This window comes from Crotalus tigris, unplaced genomic scaffold (genome assembly GCF_016545835.1).
Source record: "Crotalus tigris isolate CLP2741 ecotype Arizona unplaced genomic scaffold, ASM1654583v1 scf7180000017950.1190679, whole genome shotgun sequence".
Classification (NCBI taxonomy): Eukaryota; Metazoa; Chordata; class Lepidosauria; order Squamata; family Viperidae; genus Crotalus; species Crotalus tigris.
This window is the reverse complement of record NW_024096740.1, coordinates 141322-161295: the sequence shown is the minus strand read 5'-3', so window position 1 is coordinate 161295 and position 19974 is coordinate 141322. Positions and strand designations below refer to the sequence as shown.

At 49.3% G+C, this 19974-nt stretch overlaps 2 protein-coding genes across 8 annotated transcripts in view; one reads left to right on the top strand and one right to left on the bottom strand.

Moving 5' to 3' along the window:
• The window catches only part of LOC120308797 (zinc finger protein 260-like), a 52072-nt gene that overhangs the window by 29791 nt on the left and 2307 nt on the right, over positions 1-19974 (top strand). For 2 of the 4 annotated variants that reach the window (XM_039345294.1, XM_039345293.1), the window contains exons 1-2: positions 11131-11345; positions 18475-18600. The exons of 1 other annotated variant lie outside the window; for it this stretch is intronic. The gene's annotated coding sequence lies outside the window, so the exon portion shown is untranslated. Of the gene's footprint in view, positions 1-11130; positions 11346-18474; positions 18601-19974 lie in introns of those variants that run through there. One more of the 4 variants, XM_039345295.1, reaches the window with a different exon arrangement.
• On the bottom strand, positions 133-8547 carry LOC120308809 (zinc finger protein OZF-like). 4 transcript variants are annotated; one of them, XM_039345317.1, is made up of 2 exons: positions 8332-8547; positions 133-4349 (listed from the first exon to the last, which is right to left on the bottom strand). In XM_039345317.1, exon 2 carries the CDS (start codon positions 4063-4065, stop codon positions 3028-3030), a length of 1038 nt encoding a protein of 345 aa, XP_039201251.1. In that variant the 5' UTR covers positions 4066-4349; positions 8332-8547; the 3' UTR covers positions 133-3027. The 4 variants fall into 4 exon arrangements, with proteins under 4 accessions (XP_039201251.1, XP_039201252.1, XP_039201253.1 ...); XM_039345318.1 differs by having other exon boundaries at positions 133-4346; XM_039345319.1 differs by having other exon boundaries at positions 8410-8486.

Here is a 19974-nt window from a genome sequence, read left to right as displayed (position 1 = left end):
GAAAAGAAAGGCATTTGCAAAAGTGGCCTCCTGGATTCTTCCCAATGGATTGGGTTCCCGGAGTGCAACAGACAGTTTCCAAGCTTTGCATGTTATACGTTTTACAATGCAGGTCACATCTAAGAAGCTCTTTCCACTCTATAGCTATTCTTCGAAGTTGTTTTTACACTTAATAGTTCATCCTGACAATTTCCTTCCGGTTTCCGTCCATCCGGGTCATAATTCATTATCTTTGCCGTTTACCATTTGTGGTTACCATTTGTGGTCACTCTACATAAAGAGGAAGCAGTAAACATTCCTTCTCGTACATTGGCTTTGCATTGTGACATTAGCACAACATTAATACATTTGCGCTAAACATACAGTTTCATACATTGTTACACTGGGGCTTTATTTTGACATTTTATAAAAGTAACTTTTATTTCCTTCAGGGGCTATCACATTTTTCAACAAAACTACAGGTGGTCCTCAACGTATGACCACAATTGAGCCCAAAATTTATGTTGAGAAATTGGTTATGGGAGTGGTGAGTTTTTCCCCATGTTACGAACATTTTTGCCACAGTGGTTAAGCGAATCCCTGCAGTGGATAAGTTAGTCACCCGGTCGTTAAGTGAATCCGGCTTCCCCATGGACTTTTCTGGTCTTTGGGAGGTCGCAAAAGGGATACAGCAACGGTCATAAATATGAACCAGTTGGCAAGAATCCAAAATTCAGAATTCAATTGCCAAGCATCCGAAATTCACTTTCTTCGTTGCCCTTGTGACTTTGAACGGTCACTAAATGAGATTTAAGTGGAGGATTGCCTGTGTTTTTGGGTTATACTTGTCCCATAAGCCAAATGGGGTGAAATGCTCTGGGCAGAGGCTTTTGGGAGGCAGGAATTCTGGAAGGAAGGTGAAAGTCTGGCTGAGTTGAGAGGAGAAGAGAGGAAGGACAGGTTGACAGATGACAAGAAACTTGGAAATTATGTTTGCTTAAATGTGACAGTGCCTGGGGGGGGGGGGAGAGAATCTTCTAATCCCTTTGCCATTGCAAGGAGCCACCTGCTCAGTCTCTCCGTCCCTCCTGCCCACTCTGGAGAACGCTTCTGGGGTGGGGAGGGGGAGGGAAGACCCTGCAGGGAAGTTGAAGGGATCGGATAGAGCCAGAATGAGATTTACCCACCAGCAGGGAAGCTTCACTGAAAGAATAAGAATCCCCCATATCGTATTTCTGCATGCCACAGAAACATCATGAAAATAGGTAATACATTCATTTTTACTCACATCAATTCACCGCAGCCACAGTTATAATTTCCACTTCTTAACACATCCTTCTTGATTTCATCCCATCCCTTCACACAATTATTTTGACATACAATTTTTCCATTATTTTTGTTCCTTACAAAAAGTTTTCCAAAATTAGGCCTCAATTATAAACAAATGCCCTTTTCCTTAGGCTTCTGCCTGCTATGCTGGATAACATGGATATTTATTCCATGTTTGTATTTATTTCCTGAATTTGTTAATCCTGCCCAACTCCAAAAAGACTCTCGGTCACTTAGCACAAACCCTTTCCCTCTTTGCAGTTTTTCTCTCAGAAGCTCCTGACTTTGAACTGGGCTCTTGACTTGCCTTAACCCCATCTTGCCAGACCCAGAGAGAGACTCTCCCTTTCACTGTGCTTGTCTCAGCTAAGAGGCCACACCTGGCCAGCCTTGGCCACTCTAGGAAAGCCTGGCAGTGCTGGATGGGAGACCACCAGGAGGTCCTTGGGCTCTGGGCTGGCTGGAAGGTAAATACACATTCAAGAGGAAAATGGGATCTCCCTGTCATTTTAGGTGCAACGGAATCACAAGGCAATTTCCATCACCTCTTATCATTTGAGGCATCTAAACTGAGTTTCCTTCTTCTCTTTCGGGCCCCAAAATCTTAATATCCAAAATGAAAAGTAAAAAAATTAGAAATAAAATTTTGGTTACTGCTGAAGCATTTGTGGAACCTCTCCTGTGCGGACGCATTGGAGAGCACAAGAAACTGGGACAAAAAATTACCTGCTGGTTTCGTGTGTCATAGTTCCGAAAGAAGCAGCTTTTCAAAGAACTTTGAGGCTTTGTTTACTTTAAAGAATCCTTTTATTGCTACATAAATTCGGCACGTACATAATGCAGCGAAAACCTGAATCCTCCCACCCCCAATCACCCGTAACAAAGCATAACTCACTCCTTCATTTCACAGTCATCAATCACGTTCTCCAATTAGTTTGAAGTGTGAACTTTCCCTCCCGTAATTCCTCTGGTTACAGCTGACCTTGGAAATATTGTACTGAAATATTGTTTTGGCTAACTATCCCCCGAGTACATACTTTCCCACCCGTTATTCTAACATTGTCTGACTTTAACTCTAGAAGTGATATGCTGGTTAAATAAAACGTGTTTGCTTCTTCATATGTGGCAAGCAAGAACATCCGATGTTAGCAGTCTTGACATCGTCATTGTGAAGGTTTCCCCACACCAAAAAACTGTAGGATTTCCCTTCTGGGACTGTGTGAAATTCCTGGTGAATTATAAGATGTGACGTTTCAAAAAATGTTTTCCACATTCCTCACAACTGAAGGGGTTTCTCTCTACTATGGACTTTCTGATGCCTTTTAACCTGAGATTTACTATGAAAAGTTTTCTCACACTCTGCACACTTGTAAGGCGACTCCCCTGTTTGACGTCTGGTGTGCTTGCGAAGTGATGATGTTCGGGCAAAAATATTTCCCACACTCTGGACATTTATACAGTTTTTCTCCAGTGTGGGTTCTCTGATGTATCACAAGAGTATTTTTTTTTTTGAGAAAAACATTTATCTCACTCCGAGCATCTATGGGGCTTCTCTCCCGTATGGATTTGGTTGTGGTTTCTAAGGGAATATGAATGAGCAAATGTTCTTCCACAGTCTAAACATTTGTAATTTCTTTCCCCTGTGTGAGTTTTTACATGACTTCTGAGATATGATGTGGTAGAATAAAATTATCCACGTTCAATGCATTGATATGGTTTCTACCCTGTGTGGGTTTTATGATGTCTCCAAAGGTTTCCCTTTTGAGCAAAACATTTTCCACATTCTAGGCATCTGTATAATTTCTCCCCTGTGTGGATTTTATGATGTGTCCAAAGGTTTCCCTGTTGAGCAAAACATTTTCCACATTCGAAGCATTGATATGGCTTCTCCCCTGTGTGGATTTTATGATGTGTCCACAGGTTTCCCTGGTCAGCAAAACATTTTCCACATTCTAGGCATATGTATAATTTCTCCCCTGTGTGGGTTTTATGATGTCTCCAAAGGTTTCCCTGTTGAGCAAAACATTTTCCACATTCGAAGCATTGATATGGCTTCTCCCCTGTGTGGAGCCTCTGATGCCTTCCAAGGCTTTGTTCTAGGGAAAAGCATTTTCCACACTCCCCACATTTGTATGGTTTTTCCCCTGTGTGGATTCTCTCGTGAAGCTTAAGCTCTCTTTGTGTAGGAAAACCTTTCCCACATTCTCCACATTGATAGGGTTTCTCCAGTTTGTGCCCCTTCTGGTGCCTCTGAAGTAAAGAAGGAAACATAAATCGTCTCCCACATTCTGGGCATTCATAGGGTCTCTCTCCGGTGTGATTTCTCTGATGTTGAACCAGGCTTGATTTCGAGATAAAACATTTCCCACATTCGAGGCACTTTTCGTTTTTCTCCCCTCTGTGTGTTTTCGCATGACTCCAAAGAGTTGAACTCCGGGTGAAACCTTTTCCACACTCAAAGCATTTGTAAGATTTTATTCCTGCATGGACCTTCTCATGGGCCCAAAGACTTGCCTTCCAAGAAAAGCTCCTCCCACATTCCCAACACTTGTAAGGTTTCTCCCCTGTGTGAATTGTCTCGTGGTTTCTGAGACTGCCTCTTTCACTGAAGAAATTCCCACATTCCAGACACTGATAGGGTTTCTCTCCAGTGTGGGTTTTCTGATGTCTAAGAAGGTGTGACCTTTGACCAAAGCATAAGTCACATTCCTCACATTTATAGGGCTTTAGTCTGGGGGGACTTCTGAAATTTTTCATGTCTTTTCCAGAGAAGGATTCTCACCCTCCAAACCTTCACTGGATCCGCTTCCCACATGGAACTTCTTGTCAGTCAAAAGGAGGGACCGGCGAGCAAAGGATTTCCCACACTCTGAGCATTCATGGGTTCTCTTGTGGTTTTCCGGAGTGCTGCTTGTGTCTCACAGGGGACCCGAGAGTTTCCCAGGCTCCATCCTTTCTGGCACTGGCTGCCTTGGGCTGATTTTCTGTTATCTCTTGAAAGGTGACTTCTAGGTGAATCTTTGATCAGAGTTGTTTTCCTGCTGGTGGAAAAAGAAAGAAGAGGAGAATAATGTTTCCTGTTGAGAATGGTAGAGAATCACAAAATCTTAGCCTTGGAAGGGACCATGAAGGTCTTCCAGTCCACCCTCTGACCAGGGCAGGGGTCCGCAGTACACCCCAGACAAAACCTCCATGGATTCCGTCACCCCAGATTCCCTCGGAAGCAAACTCTCCTGCTGTTCACTGACTCTATCTTTTCCTCCTTGGTTCTCGTCCTATGACGAGGAGAAAAAGAATCTCTGAAATTTTGGTAGTCCTCAACCTATGACCAAAATCTGGACTGGAATCTCGGTGTGTCCAGGGAAGTAGGGGTTATGTGAGGGTCACACGGCCACTTCACTCACCAAGCACAATCCCACACTCCTGCTTACAGTCATTAAATCATCTTGAGGGTTCTTAAGTGGAGGAAGGGCCAGGAAAGAGATGTGGGGTGTCTAGGGGTGGGCGGGTCCTACAGACCAGGCACAGGCCCTCCCCTATGAGTTGGGGAAGGTTGAAGTGAGATGCACAGGGGCAGCCACCCATGGATGCCTGAGTTGCCCCATCCAGGCCATGAAAAGCATCCCTGATTGAGAGCAATCCTGGGGCTGGCCCTTAATTGGAGGCCTGGGACCTTCAGCCCTTTCAGCCAGTGGCTACTGACCCCAGGCCTGGACTTTAGCCCGGTATCACCGCGGCAACTGAGAAATGAGGCGTTAATCCCCATACCAGAGGCCTTTGCAGCCTTGCGCCATTCTCCAAGCCCCGTGTTCCATACATGTTTCCAAGCCATGCGCCCCAAAGTCAATGTGTCCCTGAAGTGAAAAGTAGCCTGTGCTGAGACTCACATGGCGTCTCCTGCCCACTGCAGACAACCCCACATTCCTCTGCTTAACGACATGTGAAATCGGCTTCCTTGGCTTAAACCGCTGAAACAGATATAATTCACTTTATCCCTTTATCTCTAGGCCAGACATGTCAAACATAAGGTCTGTGGGCTGGATGCAGCCCAGGGAGGGCCCAGATTTGGCCCCCCCGGGGCTGTCCCAGAAATGGCAAGCGACCGGCCCCCGCTGCCCCAGCCCTGGCCCACATCAACCCAGCTGGGTGCCTTGGTCAGGCCTGGTCAGGAGTGGAAGAGGAGGAGGCAGAGGAAGCCAAGGTGTTACAAAAAAGGAGAGCTTCCCCCATTCTTACACCCCTTCTCTCTTTTTTTTAACTTCCTCCCACTCATTCAGATGCAGCTGAGGAAGAGGACAAGGAGTAAACAGGAAAGCTGTGTGTGTGTGTGTGTATGTGTGTGTGTGTGTAAGAGAGAGAGAGAGACAGTGAGAAAGAGCTGAGAGGGGAGGAGGATGCTGAGGTGTTACAAAAAAGGAGAGCTTCCAACTTTCTTCCCCCTCCTTTTTTTTTATTAACCTGTGTGTCTGTGTGGTGTTTGTGTGTGTGTGAGAGAGAGAGAGATTGAGCCAACAGAGAGTTGCAGAGTAAGCAAACTTACAAAAAGGGGATCTCTCTCTCTCTGTCTCACATACACATACATTTGTTTCTTCTGCCTAATTTATTAAATCAACATCTAATTTGAAATTAAAAGTTTCTGAGAAATCCAGGGTGGTTTACAAGAAAACTCTCAAAGACCACTATTGTAAAGCATCACTAGCACTCCCTAAAACAATATTGAAAGTATGTATTTTATGAAAGAAAAATAGTAGTAGTAATTCACTTAGTGCTGTTTGACCATAAAATGTGTTGTTGTTTTACATATGCCTGGCTGAACAGTGTGTTTGGAGTTGCCTCCATGCACTGTGCATATTTTCCTTGGGAGAAAGTTTTATAATGGGGCTGCTGTCTCTGAGAAGGCTCTGCTTGTGGCCACTGTGCTATAAACCAAACCAGGGGGACCATCTGGTCTAAATGGATGGTAAACACAGATGATTAGGGGGCTGGAGGCTAAAATATATGACAAATGTCTGTGGGAATTGGGTATGTCTAGCTTAGTGAAAAGGACTAGGGGTAGTGCCATGATACCAGTGTTCCAATATTTGATGGGCTGCCGCAGAGAAGAAGGGGTCAACCTATTTTCCAAAGCATCGGAAGGCAAACAATAAATGGAAATTAATCAAGAAGAAAACCAGCCTAGAACTAAGGACTTGTGAAAACAACTAACCCGTGAAAAGGCTTCCCTTCAGAAGTTGTGGATGCTCCATCACTGGAGGCTTTTAGTAGCGATTGGATCTTCCATTGTCTGGAGTGGTCTATGTGCCCTGCTTGAGCAGGAGCTTGGACTAAAGACCTCAAAGGTCTCTTCCAACTCTTATTCTTTGAGAGAAGGGCTGCCAACCTCTCCCCCTCTCCTCGTCCCTTCCTGGGCACAGAGAGAAGGAGGGAAGGAAGGAAGGAAGGAAGGAAGGAAGGAAGGAAGGAAGGAAGGAAGGAAGGGAGGGAGGGAGGGAGGGAGGGAGGGAGGGAGGGAGGGAGGGAGGAGGGAAACAGGAAAAAAGTAAGGGAAGGGAGGAAGGAGATGGGAGTGAAAAGGAGGGAGGCAGGGAAGAAGAGGAGAAAGGAAAGAAGGAAAGAGAGGGAAGGAAGGAAAGAAGGAAAGAGAAAGAAAGAAAGAAAGAAAGAAAGAAAGAAAGAAAGAAAGAAAGGGAGGGAGAGTCTGAGGGAAGTCCTGCTTTAGCACTTGGCCACCAGCAGCCCTGTTGTTCTTTTGCCATCCCCTGGTGGTCTCCCATCCTATTGCTGAGGATGCTTTGGTTACAAAGCCAGGTTTCCTCGCATGGAGAGGGAGTGGGCCTCCCTCTGACCCATGCACTTTGTCCTCCAGCACCCAGCATAAGCAACCTGGCCAAGGAGAGTGAGCATAGCAGAAGCAGCAGCATTGAGGCAGGAGGCAGGGCTGTGGGAGCTCAAGGGTCGGGCTGAGCACTTGACCTCTGCTGCCCAGGGCTCTGGGCAGTCCATGCCACTGTCCAGGGGCCCCGTGCAAAGCCTGAGGCTCAGTGAGGCTCCTCCAGTGGACCATGCATTGGCCCTCACCCCCTGTCCCACTCACCCTTCCCTACCCTCAGATGCCCCTCATTCCTGCCCAGGCCCCCACAGGTGCCCCTGACACGAGTGACATGGAGCTGGCCACGCCCACCCAATAGGCCATGCCAGCCACACTGACCCGGCCCCCCAATGGCAACCCCAATGCTGATGCTGAGGTCTAGAGCCTCTGGAGAGCCATTTCTGCACATTAACAGGCTGCAGTCCTTGTTTCTGCTTTCACAACAATTAAAGCTATTCAAGACCTCTGATTGCAACATTGCAGCTTTTTCTTTAGGCTAAAGTCAGCGCCAGTCTGCCCGAGGCTATTTATCAGGCAGCTTCGAGTGGAAGGGAAAAAAATGGAGATGGTGTTACTTTTTCCCTTTCGCGGCTTGTGCAATTTACTTTGGCTTTTCTATCTCTTCAAAGACTTTTGTCATAAACGGGGGGGGGGCTTTTTCTGGAGAGGGAGTTGCGTTTTCGTCCTACACCCCTACACACAAAGGATTTTCTTTTTCGCCTTTTACACTGAACTCAAAGGAAGGGGGATGTTTGTGGGTTAAGAAAACAACGAACTCCATTCAGTTAATTTAACCCTTTTTCTTTGCCCCAAAGTCTCCTTCGCTATCGCAATGAGGTCAGTCCGTGTTAAAAAATTACATTACAAATCTCACTAAATCTTTTAAAGCTCCGTTTGCTACATTTTTACAGCTGCACGTGACGGACCACAAAGAGACCTTCTGGAGCAACTGCCCCAAAAGCTCCTTCCCGGATCCACCCGGAGCCCCGCAGGGACCCCTGGCCGGGCAAGGGGGGGGCAGATCCAGCCCGGGGAGGGAGGGATCCCCTTTGGCCCCCTGGAGGGAAGGGAGGGATCCGCTCCCTGCAGGCGACGCCAGAGCCGAATCTCCCCAAGGAAAACCCGGCAAGCCGAAGGGGCGGATCCGCAGCTACCTTTCTCCTGGCGGGGAGGGGGGGGAAGCTCTCCTGGCGGGAGGGGCGCCCCAAAGGCCGGAGGGGGAGCAGCCAGACCTGCCCAGAACGGGATCCAGAAGCCTCTCCCGAGGGATCCAGCACCGATCCTGCCAGGGCGAAGCGAGAAAGCTGGAAGGAAGCGGAAATCCACCGAGTGGGAGGGTCGAGGCGGGGGGCGGGGCTTCTGCTCTCTTCTCGGTCACCGCTTTCCGCCTCGCCCCTTAGCGATCTCAGCTCCTCCCCCCTCCCTTCCCCTCTCCACCTTCCCACCTCCCCCTCTCCCTTCTCCGTTTCTCCCCTGGGCATCCGCCTCCCGGGTTCCTCTGCCCATGCGAAGAGTGCCCTGCTGTGCCCGGGCGGGGCTGCCTCCTGCTCCAGCATCTGGGTGGAAACTGAAGTTCCGCGATGGCTTTTGGGGGGGAGGCAGGAGCGACAGGAACCCCCCCCCGTCCCTTCGAGGAGGGCTCCTCTCCGGCTGGGAGTTTGTGGAGCCCGACTGAGGACGGAGAGGGAGGGGCTGGCCCGGGTCCTCAGGAGTGCGCCGGAGGGAGGGAGGAAGACCGGGCAGGTGGCTCCTTGCAGTGGCAAAGGGGTTACAGATCCTCCTCCTCCGTCCCCGTGCGTGCTATCACATTTTTCAACAAAACTACAGGTAGTCCTCGACTTATGACCACAACTGAACCCAAAATGTGTGTTGCTAGGTGAGTAATTGGTTATGGGAGTTGTGCATTTACCCCCATTTTACGAACTTTCATGCCACAGGGGTTAAGTGAATTGCGGCAGTTGACAAGTTAGTAACCTGGTCGTTAAGTGAATCCGGCTTCCCCATGGACTTTGCTTGTCGGGAGGTCGCAAAAGGGACACCGCAATGATCGTAAGTATGAACCAGTTGCCAAGCATCTGAAATTCAGAAGTCACTTTCTTTGTTGCCCTTGTGACTTTGAACGGTCACTAAATGAGATTTAAGTCTAGGATTGCTTGTGGTTTGGGGGTTATACTTGTCCCGTAAGCTAAATGGGGTGAAATGCTCTGGGCAGAGGCTTTTAGTAGAGAGGAACCAGTGGGAATTCTGGAAGGAAGGTGAAAGTCTGGCTGAGTTGGGAGGAGAAGAGAGGAAGGACAGGATGACAGATGACAAGAAACCTGGAAATTATGTTTGCTTAAATGTGACAGCGCCCACGGGGATACCTTAGAACAGTGATGGGGAACCTTTTAGAGACTCAGTGACGAAACTGCAACCCACTTATTTACCAACGGGTGCCGGGTGGGCGTGGGCACTGGTCCTGGAAGACTGGATGGGTGGGGCCACGGTGGCAGGGGCCAGTCCCTGGCCATCTACGGGGCACAGCATGTGTGCCCACAGAGAGGGCTCTGAGTGCTGCCTCTGGTACGTGTTCCATAGGTTCGCCACCAGTGCCTTAGAACAGATGATTGATTCTTAAGCGAGCTCTAATTAATACGTTGATGATATTGTTATTTTTTGCGATTTACTGATTTTTACCTGTTACTATTGACTGTTAGGATTTCTTGAGATTTTATTAACAGTGTTTATTTAATAGATGAACGTATTTGTTTATCAATTGTTTTTAATATGCTATAGTTAAGCTTATTTTAAAAATGGTTCAATATGATATTTATTATGATCTGGACAGTAGCTTGTTTGTTAAAATACATGATTGTACCTATCCTTATTTTATCCTACACCCCTTATTCCCTTCCCCCCTTCCCCTCCCTTTACCATACCTGTATTGTTCCTATTTTTTCCTTATATCTATAAACTCAATAAAATCTTGTTAAAAAAAGAGAAGACAGGAAACTTGGAAATTATGTTTGCTTAAATGTGACAGCGCCCACGGGGATGGGGGGGGGAGGAGAATTTGTAATCCCTTTCCCATTGCAAGCGTGGCTCGCTCTCCCCGTCCCTCCTGCCCACTCCGGAGAAGCCTTGGGGAGAGATGGGGAAGGGGAGGGAAGACCCTGGAGGGGAGCTGAAGGGACCGGATGGAGCCAGGATGAGGTTCACCCACCAGCAGGGAAGCGTCCTTTGACGGGGCTTCTCCAGAGGCCTTTTTCAACTTCAGGTTTATTTCACTGGAAGAATAATAATCCCCCATGTCGGGAAAGATCCAAAAGAGATCCCGCATTATCAGCCCTCAGAATCCGATGTGGGCAGATTGCCAGAACTGGCTACGTCTCTTGTGCCCCCCCCCCGTCCAGAGGAGAGGATGATGGGTTGGAGGAAGCGAGGGAAGAGGCGGCGAAAATGCACTTGGGCGAAGATCTGGCCCCGGGTGTGGAGGAGGCGATGCCGGCAGAGACCCCCCCCCCAATAACATCCCTGAAGGGATCCATAGGCTGGGAAAGGCAGGGGGGGATGGAGAGGGGGGGATAAAGGCGTTTGGGGGCTTCTGCATATCCCCCCCCCACCCAGGGAGACTCCCCCGGGGAAGGGAGCCCGGGCCAGCCCCTCCCTCTCCGCCCTCAGTCGGGCTCCGCAAAGACCCAGCCGGAGAGGAGCCCTCCACGAAGGGACGGGGGGGGGGGGTTCCTGTCCCTCCTGCCTCCCCCCCAAAAGCCATCGCGGAGCTTCAGTTTCCACCCAGATGCTGGAGCAGGAGGCAGCCCCGCCCGGGCACAGCAGGGCACTCTTCGCATGGGCAGAGGAACCCGGGAGGCGGATGCCCAGCGGAGAAACGGGGAAGGGAGGGGGGAAGGCTGGGAAGGCGGAGAGGGGAAGGGAGGGGAGGAGGAGATGAGGCTGTAAGGCGAGGGCGGAGCCCAGGAGAAGAGCAGAAGCTCCGCCCCCGATTTTCCCCTCCCACTCGTTGGATCACCGCTTCTCTCCGCGTGTCTCACTTCGCCCTGGCAGTATCGGCGCTGGATCCCTCGGGAAAGGCTTCTGGATCCCGCTCGGGGCAGGTCTGGCTGCTCCCCCTCCGGTCTTTGGGGCGCCCCTCCCGCCAGGAGAGCTTCCACCCCCCGCCAGGAGAAAGGTAGCTGCGGATCCGCCTCTTCGGCTTGCCGGGTTTTCCTTGGGGAGATTCGGCTCTGGCGTCGCCTGCAGGGAGTGGATCCCTCCCTTCCCTCCAGGGGGGCAAAGGGGGATCCCTCCCTCCCCGGGCTGGATCTGCCCCCTCCTCGCCCGACCAGGGTTCCCCGCGGGGCTCCGGGTGGATCCGGGAAGGAGCTTTTGGGGAACTTGCTCCAGAAGGTCTCTTTGTGGTCCGTCACGTGCAGCTGCAAAAATGTAGCAAACGGAGCTTTAAAAGATTTAGAGAGATTTGTAATGTGATTTTTTAAAACGGACTGACCTCATTGCGATAGCGAAGGAGACTTTGGGGCAAAGAAAAAGAGTTAAATTAACTGAATGGAGTTCGTTGTTTTCTTAACCCACAAACATCCCCCTTCCTTTGAGTTCAGTGTAAAAGGCGAAAAAGAAAATCCTTTGTGTGTAGGGTTGCAGGACGAAAACGCAACCCCCCCTCCGAAAAAAGCCCCCCCCCCCGTTTATCACAACAGTCTTTGAAGACATAGAAAAGCCACACTAAATTGCACAAGCCACAAAAGGTTGTAGTAATCAGTGCAGGGTGCAAATTGCAGGGTGCAAATATGGCTGCCCCTATGCAGTGTTTATTGCCTTTTATATACATTATTACAAGCACCAAAGTTTTACATGGCAATAGCATTTCATTGGTTAAACTCCTACCAATCCTTAAAAATAAAGAAGCCAGAGGCCCAAAACAGGGAGCAGTTGGCAATAACATCTTGTTGGTGAAAGCTAGCTGATATCAGGCAGGCAAGATCTTTCCCACATTGCCATGGTGATGGGTAGGGATGAGATAATGCAGAGAGAAGAGGCACACAGGCTTTGGAGGGGCAGCTTTCTGCACACGACCTCTACCTGGCCCCCACCTCTACAAAAGGTATAAAAAGTAACACCATCTCCCTTTTTTTCCCTTCCACTGGAAGCTGCCTGATAAATAGCCTCGGGCAGACTGGCGCTGACTTTAGCCTAAAGAAAAAAGCTGAAATGTTTCAATCAGAGGTCTTGAATAGCTTTAATTGTTGTGAAAGCAGAAACAAGGACTGTAGCCTGTTAATGTGCAGAAATGGTTCTCCAGAGGCTCTAGACCGGCTAGAGAGAAGGGGTGTCCAACTCAATTTCATTGAGGGCGGCATCAGCATCCTGGTTTCCCGGGTGGTTGTGGCTGGCATGGGCGTGGTCTACTGGGTGGGCATGGCCAGCTCCATGTCACTCATGTCAGGGGCACCTGTGGGGGCCTGGGCAGGAATGAGGCGCATCCGAGGGTGGAGAAGGGTGGGTGTGACGGGGGCGGAGCGCCAGGGCATGGTCCACTGGAGGAGCCTCACTGAGCCTCAGGCTGTGCACGGGGCCCCTGGACAGTGGCATGGACTGCCCACAGCCCTGGACAGCAAAGATCAAGTGCCCAGCCCGGCCCTTGAGCTCCCATGGCATCAGGATCCCACAGCCCTGCCTAGCCTAGCCGCACTTCCCCCGAGGGAGCGCCCGGTTGCACTTACCTCCTCCTCCTCAATGCTGCTTCTGCTATGCTCATTCTCCTTGGCCAGGTTGCTCATGGTGAGTGCAGGAGGACAAAGTGTGTGGGTCAGAGGGAGGCCCACTCCCTCTCCATGCGAGGAAACCTGGCTTTGTAACCAAAGCATCCTCAGCAATAGGATGGGAGACCACCAGGGGATGGCAAAAGAACAACAGGGCTGCTGGTGGCCAAGTGCTAAAGCAGGACTTCCCTCAGACCCTCCCTCCCTCCCTTTCTTTCTTTCTTTTTCTTTCTTTCTTTTTCTTTCTTTCTTTCTTTCTTTCTTTCTCTTTCCTTCTCTTTCTTCCTTTCCTTCCTTCCTTCCCTCTTTCCTTCTTTCCTCCCTTCCCTTGTTCCCTGCCTCCCTCCTTTTCATTCCCATCTCCTTCCTTTCTACCCTTACTTTTTTCCTGTTTCCCTCCTTCCTCCCCTCCTTCCTTCCTTCCTTCCTTCCTTCCTTCCTTCCTTCCTTCCTTCCTTCCTTCCTTCCCTCCTTCTCTCTGTGCCCAGGAAGGGACAGGGGGAGGGGGAGAGGTTGGCAGCCCTTCTCCCAAAGAATAAGAGTTGGAAGAGACCTTTGAGGTCTTTAGTCCAAGCTCCTGCTCAAGCAGGGGACATAGACCACTCCAGACAATGGAATATCCAGTCTCTACTAAAAGCCTCCAGTGATGGAGCATCCACAACTTCTGAAGGGAAGACTTTTCATGGGTTAGTTGTTTTCACAAGTCCTTAGTTCTAGGCTGGTTTTCTTCTTGATTAGTTTCCATCCATTATTTGCCTTCTGATGCTTTAGAAAATAGGTTGACCCCTTCTTCTCTGCGGCAGCCCATCAAATATTGGAACACTGGTATCATGGCACTACCCCTAGTCCTTTTCACTAAGCTAGACATACCCAATTCCCACAAACATTTGTCATATATGTTTTAGCCTCCAGCCCCCTAATCATCTATGTTTACCATCCATTTAGACCAGATGGTCCCCCTGGTTTGGTTTATAGCGCAGTGGCCACGAGCAGAGCTTTCTCAGAGACAGCACCCCCATTATAAAACTTTCTCCCAAGGAAAATATGGACAGTGCAACCCTCATTTGTGCCATCTTTTGAAAGCAAATAGTAAATTGGCAAAGATTAATTCTCCTCTCAAAGCTGCAACAGTTTGAAGAAAGAGATTCTCTTGATGCCTTTAAATGCCTGCAAAGCAAAGCCAGCGTGTCTGTGTAAAAAACAGCTTTCAAGGAGTGATTCAGAGGTTTTGTTATGCTAATTCGCTTGCTAGCTAACCTTCAAAGTAAAAAGTGCCTTGGACCTGATTCAAAATTACCTTAGACCTGTTCTCAAATTAATGTTTATAGCGGGGAGAAAGAAAAACAAAAAATCTACACTTTTGTTCCTTGCATGAAAAGTTTGAATTTTAACACCAAAAGGAGCTTGGGCTTTCCCCCCTCCCCTCTTTGCCAGTGAATCACACAGCCTGAAACAAAGAACTGTTTAATGACTGCCTCTAAAGTTCAGACAAAAGCAAGGTTTATTGCCTTTCAATGAACTCATCTGTTGCCATAGTGACAGCCCTAGGTATGCTCGGAATTTCAGCCAGTGTTATAAGGAGGAATCATCGCAGAAGCACCCCATGGTGGTCATGCAATTTTTTTTCCTAGCTGAGTCACAACAGCCACAATTAATTCAGCACACAACAGAGCAAATCTGTTAGTTAAAGTGCAAGCTACTTAAAGTTATCCCAAGCTACCAACATCCCCCAGAGGGCACAGAGTGATCTTACCAGAACCATTCACTCACTCACCCAAGCTGAGCACTAAGCTGTTCCAGCTTGAGAGAATTTAGGCAGAAGAAATCAAAGCCAAGTCTCTTTGCTTATTATCACAGCTGATGACCCGGAGTTCCAGCCTGCAACTGGCCAGGTGGGAGTTTGTACCTCTACATTCTCTCAGTGGCTCACTAGCAGTAACGTGGTAATAGGAAGAATTTGGCTAGCCTTTTTAACACCCCCTAGAGGGCACAGAGTGAACTTTCCAAAAGTACTCACTCACTCACTCAAGCTGAAGGCTAAGCTGTTCCAGCTTGAGAGACAGGAAGCAAGAGCCAATTGCCTTCGCCTGTTATCACAGCTGATGACCCGGAGTTCCAGCCTGCAACTCGCCAGGTGGGAGTTTGTACCTCTACATTCTCTCAGTGGCTCACTAGCAGTAACGTGGCAATAGGAAGAATTTGGCTAGCCTTTCTCCAGACGCCCCCTAGTGGTTAAAGGAAGCTCTACACGCAAGCCTTTAACCCAGTGATTCTCAACCTTTCTAATGCCGTGACCCCATAATACAGTTCCCCATGTTGTGGTGACCCCTAAGTGGGTGTGGCCACCAATAAGAGGGAGTAGGACAGCTAGGGAAAAGAGAAAAAAATGGCGGACAGCATGGTTTGGTGACCCCCGTGAAATGGTCATTCGACCCCAAATGGGGTCCCGACCCACAGGTTGAGAACCACTGCTTTAACCGCACCCAGAGAAGCCCCTCTAGTGGACAAAGGGTGAACCTCGAAGCCAGAGCACCCTGGTAGCTGACCCGCAGCAAGTGACCCCTAGTGGTGAAGGGGTGAACTGCACTGAAGTACCCACAAACACAGGAGAACGCACCCAGTGGCATCTCCACCCACAGACAGCACCTCAGAACCTGATCTACAAGTAGCGACCCCTAGTGGTCAAAGAGAGAAGTTCTTCAAATTCTCTTCAAAATAGCTGAGAAGGACACTGAACCTATCCTAGCCATAGCTGAGCTACTGGTCTAGCAGAAGGGGTTCAACCTATCAGCCTAGTTGAGATACACCAACCAGCCCACTGCAGCCATGCACTCACATCTGATGGAAAGATGGGAGTCAATCTACAAGCGCCATGAAAGAGGCTGGGAGAGATTGTACAAACTCTCCCCAGAATGCGCACACGCAGTAGAAGGAGATAAGGAAGATGCCTATGTGCAATGGACGGACTCTGAACGGCAACTAAAGGATATTCAGGAACAATTAAGAGACTCAAGAATTGATAGCAAGATGCACAACCTCAAGGTACTAAACAAGGAACGCAAGAAGTTTCTAGAGAGCTCACAGGGATCCCCACAGCCCAAGCCTCGCCAGAAAAGCAGACTGGTCGACAGGGCCGAGTCCAAAGTCTCCCGCTATTCATATGCACCATCCCAATGGTCGCACGCAGCACCACCCCACTTTGCATCTTAAGAAGACAGAACTCTTGGAATAATTCTTCCAACAGGAATCCTTTATTAAGAAGAAGTGGTTGCAGGCGTGCTAGACAGGACTTGGGGTCCAAGCTCTCCCATTCAAGGTTTTAAGGGGTTCCCCAGCAGTCCCACCCAATCACCCCCCCCCCCTTCCAGTGATAGTTTCAGGCATCACAATTCCACCCCTTTGTTCCTTTCTTCCATCTGGATGGAGACTTCAGATAAACTACATGAAAGGTAAATAGCCCCCTTTGTTATGGTAAGGTTCTTTGGTGCTAGTTACATTCAACCTCTTTGAGGTTGCAATAAACACATTCAATTCCTTAGAAGTATACTGAAGGAAGCGAGGGCCATAAAGCCCCTTTGTTCTCCCCCTCCTCTCCCTCTTATGGCAGAATCCAGAGAAGGCAGAATTGGGGTTTTCTATATTTGATGATTAAAGATGAAATATAATTGGATTCTGACACCCGTTTAGAGGCAACTCCAAACACACTGTTCAGCCAGGCATATGTAAAACAACAACACATTTTATGGTCAAACAGCACTAAGTGAATTACTACTACTATTTTTCTTTCTTAAAATACATACTTTTAATATTGTTTTAGGCAGGATGCTTTACAATAGCGGTCTTTGAGAGTTTTCTTGTAAACCACCCTGGATTTCTCAGAAACTTTTAATTTCAAATTAGATGTTGATTTAATAAATTAGGCAGAAGAAACAAATGTATGTGTATGAGAGACAGAGAGAGAGAGAAAGAGAGAGAGAGATCCCCTTTTTGTAAGTTTGCTTACTCTGCAACACCCTGCTGGCTCAATCTCTCTTGCACGCGCGCACACACACACACACACACAGTATTTTGAAGAAAGGCAACGGTAAGAAACTTGAGCATTATTTAAAAAAATACAAATTATATGTTAAAGTAATTATTTTAAGGCATGGGATGAAATCAAGAAGGATGTGTTAAGAAGTGGAAATTACAACTGTTGGGGAGAATTTCTGTGATTAAAAATGAATGTATTACCCACTTTCATGATGTTTCTGTGGCATGCAGAAATGTGATATGGGGGATTATTATTCTTTCAGTGAAGCTTCCCTGTTGGTGGGTAAATGTCATCCTGGCTCTACCCGATCCCTTCAGCTTCCCTGCAGGGTCTTCCCTCCCCCTCCCCACCCCAGAAGGGTGCTCTGGAGTGGGCAGAGAGACTGAGCAGGTGGCTCCTTGCAATGGCAAAGGGATTACAGATTCTCTCCCCCCCCCCGTGGGCGCTGTCACATTTAAGCAAACATAATTTCCAAGTTTCTTGTCATCTGTCAACGTGTCCTTCCTCTCTTCTCCTCCCAACTCAGCCAGACTTTCACCTTCCTTCCAGAATTCCTTCTGGTTCTTGCCTCGTAAAAGCTTCTGCCCAAAGCATTTCACTCCATTTGGCTTACGGGACAAGTATAACCCCCAAAACACAGGCAATCCTCGACTTAAATCTCATTTAGTGACCGGTCAAAGTCACAAGGGGAACGAAGAAAGTGCTTTCTGAATTTCGGATGCTTGGCAACTGGTTCATACTTACGACCGTTGCTGTGTCCCTTTTGCGACCTCCCAAAGACAAACAAAGTCCATGTGGAAGCAGGATTCGCTTAACGACCGGGTTAGTAACTTATCCACTGCAGCGATTCGCTTGACCACTGTGGCAAGAAAGCTTGTAAAATGGGGGAAAACACACAACTCCCATAACCAATGTCTCACTTAGCAACATAAATGTTGGGCTCAATTGTGGTCATAAGTTGAGGACTACCTGTGGCTTTGCTGAAAAATGTAATAACACCCACGGGGAGGGAGGGAGGAGGCTCCGTAAGCCCTTTGCCCTTGCAAGGAGCCACCTGTCCGGTCCTCCCTCCCTCCCTCCCGGCCACTCCTGAGGACCCGGGCCAGCCCCTCCCTCTCCGCCCTCAGTCGGACTCCGCAAACTCCCAGCCGGAGAGGAGCCCTCCTCGAAGGGACGGGGGGGGGGTTCCTGTCCCTCCTGCCTCCCCCCAAAAGCCATCATGGAGCTTCAGTTTCCACCCAGATTCTGGAGCAGGAGGCAGCCCCGCCCGGTCACAGCAGGGCACTCTTCGCATGGGCAGAGGAACCTTGCAGCCTGATTCCCAGCGAAGAAACGGGAAATCCCGGCTGGGAAGGCGGAAAGGGGAAAGGAGAGGGGAGGATCTTAGGCTGCTAAGGGGCGGGGTGGTAAGGCATGGGCAGATCCCAGGAGGAGAGCAGAAGCTCCGCCCCGCTTCTCTCCTCCCACTTGCTGGATTTCTTCTCTCCGCGTGTCTCACTTCTCCATAGGACGATCGCGCTGGATCTCTCGGGAGAGGCTTCTGGATCCCGCTCGGGGCAAGTCTGGCTGCTCCCCCTCCGGACTTCGGGGCGCCCCTCCCGCCAGGAGAGCTTCCCCCCCCCGCCAGGAGAAAGGTAGCTGCGGATCCGCCTCTTCAGCTTGCCGGGTTTTCCTTGGGGAGATTCGGCTCTGGCGTCGCCTGCAGGGAGCGGATCCCTCCCTTCCCTCCAGGGGGGCAAAGGGGGATCCCTCGCCCGGCCAAGGCTCCCCGTGGGGCGCCAGATGGATCCGGGAAGGAGCTTTTGGGGACGTTGCTTTCAGAAGGTCTCTCTGTGGTCCGTCACAGCACGAGGTCTCCTGCGTATGCATATCCCGCACGTGCAGCTCCAAAAACTGTAGCAAACGGAGCTTTAAAAGATTTAGTGAGATTTGTAATGTGATTGTTAAAACGGACTGACCTCTTTGCGATAGCGAAAAGAGTCTTTGGGGGAAAGAAAAAGGGTTAAATTAACGGAATGGAGTTCATTGTTTTCTTAACCCACAAACATCCCCCTTTCTTTGAGTTCAATTTAAAAGGCGAAAAATTTGTGTGTATGGTTGTAGGACGAAAACGCACCCCCCCCTTGAAAAAGCCTCCCCCCCGTTTATAACTAAAGTCTTTTTAGACATAGAAAACCCAATGTAAATTGCACAAGCCACAAAAGGTAAAAAGTAACACCATCTCCATTTTTTTCCTGCCACTCGAAGCTGTCTGATAAATAGCCTCGGGCAGACTGGCGCTGAATTTGGGGCACATGGCTTGGAAACATGTATGGAACAGGCGGCTTGGAGAATGGCGCAAGGCTGCAAAGGCCTCCAGTGTTGGGATTAACGCCTCATTTCTCAGTGGCTGTGGTGACACTGGGCTAAAGTCCAGGCCTGGGGTCAGTGGCCACTGGCTGAAATGGCTGAAGGCCCCAGGCCTCCACTTAAGGGCCAGCCCTGGCATTGCTGTCAATCAGGGATGCTTTTCAACGCCTGGATGGAGCGGCTCAGGCTTCCATCCCACTTCAGCCCCCCCCCCCCACTCATGGTGGAGGGCCTGTGCCTGGTGTCTAGGACCAGCCCACCCCCAGACACCCCCACATCCCTTGCCTGGCCCTTCCTCCACTTAAGAACCCTCAAGATGATTTAATGACTGTAAGCAGTGTGGGATTGCGCTTGGTGAGTGAAGTGGCCGTGTGACCATCACATAACCCCTACTTCCCTGGACACACCGAGATTCCAGTCCAGATTTTGATCATAAGTTGAGGACTACCAAAATTTCAGAGATTCTTTTTCACCTCGTCATAGGACGATAACCAAGGAAGAAAAGATAGAGTCAGTGAACAGCAGGAGAGTTTGCCTCCGAGGGAATCTGGGGTGACAGAATCCATGGAGGTTTTGTCTGGGGTGTACTGCGGACCCTTGCCCTGGTCAGAGGGTGGACTGGAAGACCTTCATGGTCCCTTCCAAGGCTAAGATTTTGT